This window comes from Triticum dicoccoides, chromosome 4A, assembly GCF_002162155.2.
Source record: "Triticum dicoccoides isolate Atlit2015 ecotype Zavitan chromosome 4A, WEW_v2.0, whole genome shotgun sequence".
NCBI classification, from domain to species: Eukaryota; Viridiplantae; Streptophyta; class Magnoliopsida; order Poales; family Poaceae; genus Triticum; species Triticum dicoccoides.
The window spans coordinates 78,832,312-78,840,714 of NC_041386.1; the positions used below are offsets into that span (position 1 = coordinate 78,832,312).

The 8,403-nt window shown below is 41.8% G+C and overlaps 1 protein-coding gene across 1 annotated transcript; it reads right to left on the reverse strand.

The window, feature by feature from the left end:
* Nucleotides 1-1,199: 1,199 nt before the first annotated feature.
* Nucleotides 1,200-3,121, reverse strand: LOC119285096 (UDP-glycosyltransferase 83A1-like). Its single transcript, XM_037564315.1, has 2 exons — nt 2,543-3,121; nt 1,200-2,236 (listed from the first exon to the last, which is right to left on the reverse strand). Exons 1-2 carry the CDS (start codon nt 3,066-3,068, stop codon nt 1,332-1,334), a joined length of 1,431 nt encoding a protein of 476 aa, XP_037420212.1. The 5' UTR covers nt 3,069-3,121; the 3' UTR covers nt 1,200-1,331.
* Between the last annotated feature and the right edge of the window lie 5,282 nt (nt 3,122-8,403).

Sequence of the window (8,403 nt, forward strand, 5' to 3'; positions counted from 1 at the left end):
ACTAAACCCTAAAATTGCTCGATGTTTCTATTTCCTTTCATTTCATTTTATTTTATTTGCATACATATCACTATCAGATTTAATCCTTGCAATTGGAGAGAACAAGGGGATTGACAACCCCCTTGTCGACGTTGGGTGCAAGCATTTGTTTTGTGTGTGTGCAGGTACCATTCACATTGTTTGTGTGGCGTCTCCTGCCGGTTCGATAAACCTTGGCTCTTAACTGAGGTAAATATTGACTGCTACTATACTACGCCATCCCTTCCTGTTCGGGGAAAGCCCAACATCTACATCAAGTAGCAGAAGTAGTCGCCGCCCTTACAGCCACCTGGTAGAGCCGCCATACCTGAAGGATTGAAGCCGGCATGTCGGACAGCTCCCCCGAGGTCCCTGACGACGACCCCACGATGGCAACGGGGTCCGACGATGACACAACGCCGGAGCCGGCGCCGGTGCATGCCAGCTTCACTATGGAGCAGGTGCATGCACACTACGACACCACCATGGCAGATGAGGAGCAGCATGTGGCGGCCCCTATGTCGGCGTTCCTGCAGGCGTTGGAGGAGAAGAGGTACAACCCGCTCCTCCTCGAGCAACACCGATTGACAGAGGGCCAAATCTACAGCCAGTGCGCAAGCGAGAAGGCCATGGCTACCATGGCCGCGGTGAACCCGAAATTCATTGCGGAGTAGCTGGCGCCCTACGAGGCCGCGCTTGCTCAACGCAGTGTGGCGCGGCCCGACGCTGACGCGGACGAACATGTCACGGACTCCTCCGAGGATGAGCAGGGCATGGGATGCGGCAAGGTATTGTGTCCCATGTGGGTCGATGCGTCTCTCATGTTCTACTCTTCCTCGCCGGAATCCGCACCTCCACCTCGGATTTTGAATCCCGCCACCGTTCATGGGGAACGACAGATGGATGACGTGGTCGCCAATGTGGAATACAAAGGAAGTAGACGACGGCCGCCGCCGTAGGGGCGGGTTTCCTTTTTTTCTTTCCTAATTATTCAAAATGTATTAAAAATCCGTCGTGTTTGCAGGAATCTTATTCGGTTTATATGAAAATCCTTTTTGTTTGCATTTCGTCCGGTTAATTCAAACAGTGTTGAAATGTATGATGACAGCGTTGGATGGACGTCTCCGGCATCAGTGTTCACGGACAGGTGCCGGAGCAAATTTACGGGTCGAAGATGCCCTAAACCCACTACGAAACTGTAAACGTAAAATGTACCCAACATTTATTCCAAGTGCTAAACAATGAGAAAGTTCAATACCGATCATAGCCGACACAACGTTGACACGTGAACCAACAACCATCCTGTACAGATTCTACCTTCCCATGGACTCCATCAGCACATTCAAATTGTTCAACGACTCGCCTTCTTCGCTCATGTTTTTCTCCGCCATCTCCTTCAACCTCAGCACCCTTTCCTTGGCACCTTCGTCCTCGAAAATCCTATCCAGCAGCTCCACCACCCTCTCCTTCATCACCAGCCCGCCACCCTCGGCCGACGCAACCCGTAGCCCGACCCTCCAGATGTCACATATATATGTCTGGTTCGTGAACTGGTCGGTGAAGTATGGCCAGCACAGCATGGACAGTCCATTGCGGATGCCTTCTAGCGTGGAGTTCCACCCGCAGTGTGTGACAAAGCAGCCCACCGCGGGGTGTCCCAATACCTGCTCCTGCGGTGCCCAGCCGACCACTTTGCCCTTCGCGAGCCCGTCAATGGCGTCCGCAAACCCGTCTGGGAGCTTGTCGGCCTGCTCAGGCCTGACGACCCACAGGAACGGCCGGCCGGAGGCCTCGAGCCCGAGCGCGAGCTCCTGAAGCTGCGCCGCGGTCATGATGCTGATGCTTCCGAACGCCACGTACACGACGGATCCGCGGGGTTGCGCGTCCAGGAAGGACATGCAGGCGGCGTCGTCGGCGTGCCAGAAGTGCCCCACGGGCGCATGTCTCGTCGGTCGCTGCCATGTGCGGAGCGGGCCGATGGGGAGGATGGTAGCCGGCGTGGGGCCGGCGAAGACGGCCGGCTCGATGTCGGAGAAGGTGTTGCAGAGGAGGAAGTCGGCCTTCGCTGCGGCGGCCTGCGCTGTGGACGTGAGGTAGTGGAACACCAGGCGCTCGGCGTCACGGTTGCCCATGTAATTCCAGGCGAGGAAGGTCGCGTCCATGGACGTTGCGGACTCGTTGAGATGGAATGAGTTGTTCTCCAAGTTAACGGGTGCTCCTGCAACATAGAATTGAGACTTAACACGCGATTTGAAGCTCAACCGAACACAATAGGGATAAACGATTGCATTTCCTGAAACATCATGTGTAGCATAAAATGATTTGTAAATGGGCGGTGACCACGAATGCATTTCACTATAAACATTTTCAAACTCTTGTAGATATTGAAATAATTTTCGGCAGAATGCAGATTGTCGTTGGATAACATGTGAGCATGTGAGCATGTGAGGCCTACAGTGAAGCCCATAAATTGCAGCAACGACTTTGACGAGAATACAAACACGATTTGCGTGGCTTATCTTACCGTCGTCATCGATGACGCCATCGCGTATCAGTCTCTTGGCGTTGACCAGCACCGAGAGCACGGCCGCAGACGCCGGCCAGAGCGCGGCCGACGGGAGCCCCCGACGCCTCACAACATCCAGCGCCCACGACATGCCGGAGTCGACCACCACGCATGTCACCTTTCCCAGCCCCTCGCCGGTCGCGTCCTCGCCGTCGAGAAGCGCCTCCAGCTGCGGCGGGATGGCCTCCTGCATGGCGGCGTTGAGCAGGATGAGGTTCTCGTGGTCCCCGGCGTCGTCTATCCCGTCGTCGACCGCAACCAGACGCAGCCGTCCTCCTCCTTCTGATGAGTACGCCGTCGTCGCGCCGGCGGCGGCTGCGACGACGCGGCGGTGGTTGAACCTGGTGTTGACGAAGGTGACGGCGAAGCCGCGGTCGAGGAAGCGGTGGGCGAGCTCCATGAACGGGATGACGTGGCCCTGCGCCGGGTAGGGGAGGAAGAGGGCGTGCGGGTGCGGCGACGCAGGCGCGGCGGAGGTGGCCATCGCGTGCGTGCGTGGGAACGGGAAGTGTTTGTGTGATGATCTGCCGTTTCATTTGCTTGCTCGTTGCTGCTTAAATACGCCGCGGGCCGGAACTGTGCGTGTGCGGGTCAAACCATCAGCCGTGTGGCATGCTTCGGCGGCTATAACGATTCTCAGGTTTTGCATCCAAAAGATCAAGCCGGTACGCAACGCAGCGTTCATACAAACTTGGGGATAGGCTGGGAGGTGTAAGTTGACTGACTTTGATTTTTCGGTCAGCCGACTGACCAAAAATTTCTGTCAGTCGATTCGCTGCTCACGCTTCCTACTGTACGTACCTGCGTGCTACCTACTCGAGCGTTGTAATAGCTGCTCACTTCGTTTCTTTCCCACAAGGAAGTTTATTTAGTAAAGGATGGGCTTATCCGTGAATTGAACTCGCGCTCATACATGTTGTCCAACGTGTGGAGTAGAATATCCGGCTAGGGATATCTGCTAAAGCCGGCAAAGATTTTAACATGTACCACGTGACATACCTGATAAGCAATCCAAAAAATTCAAAAAGATTTTAACATGTTTTTTTTGACAATCAAAAAGATTTTAACATGTTAATTCGTTAGTTTGTGCGCATGCATGTATTTCTTTATTCCTGCTGTGTACCTACTCTTTATTCTCATGGTGACAAACGCACGTACATAACGCAATCTAGTTCTCTTAATTAAGGTTTCAAGCGGTAATCATCCGCATCCCTATTCGATCGAGGCTAAAATAAAAAGAAGTTTCATAAGAAAAAATTGAAATACTGACAATAGTATTACCCTTTAAGAAGAAAAGAGAAAATAATGACAAAATTGGTACTTAATTTACCCGTGAATTACAAGTTTTTATAATATTCAAGAATAAGAATACAATAGAGTAATTTTTGCAAAACAGAAGTTCTATAAGAATGAATGAATTAGCCGCATTGGTTTACCCTTAAAGAAGAAAGGATTAATGAAGTTTCTGGGAAAGAAAAAATTTGTGCCATTGGTATTACACTTCAAGAGCAAAGAAAATGAAAATATAAATCAAAGAATGATAAAATTTGCACATAATTTACATAGAAATTGTGTTTTTATAATATGCCATAATAAGAAAATAATAGTGAGATTTCACAAAAAAAGTTTCGCCAAAAGGAGTAGTCCCTCCTTCCATCTATATAGGGCCTAATGCGTTTTTCAAGGCTAACTTTGACCAAATGTTAGAGCAATAATATATGACATGCAACTTACACAAAGCACATCATCAAATGCGTATGTGAAAGGAGCTTTCAATGATATAATTTTCACATTATGCATGTCATGTATTATTAATTTTATCAATAGTCAAAGGCGGTCTTGAAAAACGCATTAGGCCCTATATAGATGGAAGGAGGGAGTAATTTAGTAGCATTGGTATTACTCTTAAAGAAGATAAAAAATGAAACAAGAACTAAGAATCGAAATTATGAAGTTTTCTAAGAAAAACGAATTAGTGGCGTTGGTATTACCCTTTAAGAAAAAATAAACTTTAAAATAATGAAATCCTCTAAGAAAGAATGAATTAGTGGCATTGGTATTACCCTTTAAGAAAAAATAAAAAAATTCACATAGTTTACACAGAAATTGCGCCTTTTTATAATATGCAAGATGAGCATATATAGTGGAATTTCACACACAAAAAAGGTTTCCTACAAAGGAATGAATTAATCGCATTGGTATTACCCTTTAAGAGTAAAGAAAATAAAAAAAGCAAAAATTGCACATAGTTTACACAGAAGTCATGCCTTTTATAATATGCAAGATCAGCATATATATATAGTAGAATTTCACAAAAAAAGGTTTACCTAAAAAGGAATGAATTAGTGGCATTGATATTACCATTAAGAAGAAAGAAAATGAAACAAAAATTAAAACAAAATCAAAATAATGAAGCTTTCTAAGAAATACTCCCTCCGTCCGGAAATACTTGTCATCAAAATGGATGTATTTAGAACTAAAATACATCTAGATACATCCATTTCAATGACAAGTATTTCCGGGCGGAGGGAGTAATAAATTATTGACATTGTTATTACCGGAATAAAAACAAAAACTAAATCAAAATAAAAAGGTTTTCTAAGAATAATGTATTAGTGGCATTGGTATTACCCATTAAGAGTAAAGGAAATAAAAAATCAAATAATGGCAAAATTTGCACATAGTTTACGTAGAAATTGCTCTTTTCTCATAATATGCAAGAATAAGCATATAATAGTGAAATTCCACAAAACAAAAGTTTCCTAAAAGGGAATGAATTGGTGGCATTGTTATTACCCTTTAAGAAGAAAGAAAATGAAACAAAAACTAAAATAAAATCAAAATAATGAAGTTTTCTAAGAAAGAATGAATTGGTGGCATTAGTATTACCCTTGAAGAAGAAAGATGACTAAAAATATTAAGAATAATGAAAACATCTGTACAAAAATTATGTTTTCCTATAACATGAAAGAATAAATATATAATAGTGCGATTTTGAAAAATAAAACTAAGTAGGAATGAATAGTGGCATTGATGTTACCCTTTAAAAAGAAATAAAATCAAACAAAAAACAAAAATTAAATAAAAGCATGTTTTTCTAAGGTAAAATGAATTAGTGACATTGGTATTACCTCTAAGAAAGAAAATGAAAACACAAACTTAAAAAAACTTGTTTACAACTTTGCACTTTTAATACGTAAAAATAAAGACATAATAGCGCAATTTTTGAACTCTAGTATAATTTATACACTTGTTACATATTACTTACATGTATATATTTTGCGCACACCAAACATCCACAAATACCCATAAAAACCGACTAAAAAAGAAAAGCAAAATTGCAGACGAATAGAAAATGAGGAAGCACTCTAAACCTATAAACAGGCAACATGGAATGGGCTTCAGCCCAATAAGAAATCGACTGCCCCAGTATAGTGGTCTTTCGAAAATCAAGGCCCAAGACATGACAGTAGTCATAACAGGAAAAAAAAAGAACACAAATCTTGAAGCAGAAATCAACGGCCCAAAAAATCAACTGACCCAAATTGAATTTCCAGGCAACTTACATATAGCTAAATTGTACAACTTGAGTTCCGAGTGCGTGCCACTTGCGTATTAAGGATGGAATAGAATGCTGAGGTGTTTGACCATCTCTAACCGATCTCTTATAATTTAGAGGAGTATATGGCCTTTAATGATTTAGAAGAATATATTTGATCCACTAAATAAGAGTGTTTTCTAGCCTATCCCTTAAACTTAACTCCTTAAACAAATTGAGTCTTCGATGACCTGAACTTCCACCTTTTCCATGTGGTCGAGGGCGGCGTCCTCTGCAGGCTCACCAAACGGCGGATGCAAAGGCGGCACCACTGTAGAGGCTGGTATGGGGAGTCGCCCGTGGCTCAAATGTGCCCACCTTGATTCCTAGAAACACGAGCAGCAGTCAACGAAATGTCTGGCCGGCTAGCCGCAATACAGTTCACAAAGGAGCAGCAAGCAACAAACAAAAGGAAGAAAACGATTCATTTTGGATGGGGTAAACACTGAAGTGAAAGAAAGGCTCAATAGCAGCCCCAAACGAGCTAGCTTATTCCTCCCACATGGCTGCAACTATATCTCGCTTACAATGAGATATATGGTACACTCGCTTGAATGGTTTGATCTACGTGTAGCTACTGAGCCGAGCCATTTTCAACTTTTTTGGCTATTTTTATAGATTCGCTTGTTCGCTCCCTTCTTCCGTTCTTTTATCTCTTTATATTTCTTTTATTTCTTCTTTTAGTTTTTTTCTATTTCTTCATTGTTTTTACATCTTTCCGTTTCTTTTTTTTCATCTGTTTTCTCCATTTCGTTCATGGTTTTCACAGGTTCTTATTTTTTTCTTTCTTAGTTTTTCTATTTTTTGCCTTTCTTTCTGGGTTTTTATCAGTTTTATTTGTTTCTCTCTCTGTTCTCACTGTTTTCATTCTTTTCCGTTGGTTTTCTTCAGTTTTGTCTTTTTGGTTTTTATGGAGTTTTGTTAAGTGTCTTCATTTTTCTTGGTCTTTTTGTCGATTTCCTTCGGTTTATTTTTTTATTCAACACTTGTTAACTTTTTTCAGTAGACATTCAACATTTTTGGTATACATTAGAAACATATTATATATACATGTTTAATATTTTCAAAATACATGATTAATATTTTTTGGAAAAATATATCTTATGATGTATACTTTTCCCCATACACATTATACAATTTAGGTATATATATCCAATGCATTTTAATACATGTATAATATTTTTTGAATACAATATTAACACTTTTTGAATACATGGTCAACATTTTTTATGTCTAATTTTATTAAATGTACATTGTACATTTTTGTATACACCAGGAACATATTTTTATACACATTAAAAAAATTAGTTACATGACTAATATTTTTTCATACACATTGTATGTTTTATATATTTTTGTATACATGGCAAACTTATTTTATATGCACACTTAACATTTTGTAAAATGCTTGATTTTCATTTTTAAATACTTGACTATCATTTTTTGTTTTTTATTAACTTTTTTAAATACATGATTAAGGTTTTCATACACGTTTTATATTGTTTGTATAGATTTTTCATATACATGAGAATTTTTTCCCTATGCATATTTAACATTTTTCAAACGCTTGTTTATGATTTTTTAGGAAAATTATGTAAATTGTTTTTGTTGTATATATATTTAGAATATTCAAAATTATAAAATGTAAAGAAGAAAACAAAAACAAAAAACATGAACGAAAAATAGAGGCAAAAATGAGGAAGTGGCCAGTGGACTGTGGCTTCCCACGCACTGCACCGGCTCATTTAGGGAGGCGCCTGACGCGGGCACATGGTAGGTCGCGCTCTAAGCGATACATAGGGCTGACCCATGGACTATGTTGTACTGCAATATGTTTTTTCCTTTTTCATGTTTAGGAACTTTACCATGGTGCTACCTGGGCTGGGGTAGTGGGGTCAATCAATTTTTTTGACTGGGGTCAAAGACCACTTTCCTTTAAGGACGCTAGCTGAGAAATGGAAACGCCCTGGTGTTCAGTTGACACCAGCGATTACACATGAGCTGCGCCTTTGCCTAGTTATAGCTTTGGTCTCGTATAATTTTACTATTTGCTATTGTTTCTTTTGTGTCTGCGTTGTGTTGTCTGTATACATCTTATTTATGCATAGGCTGGGTGTGTTCTCTTTATGTTTGTATCTACTTAATGCTTCCATTTGAGTCAATAAAATGCACTATTTGTCGGAAAAAATATGCACGGAGAACAAACTGTTGCACATACTCA

Coding starts and splice junctions, on each gene's coding strand:
- LOC119285096 (XM_037564315.1), bottom strand. CDS start 3,068: ATGGCCACCTCCGCCGCGCCTGCGTCGCCGCACCCGCACGCCCTCTTC. Junction 2,237..2,542: donor TGGCGTCATCGATGACGACG/GTAAGATAAGCC, acceptor TCTATGTTGCAG/GAGCACCCGTTAACTTGGAG.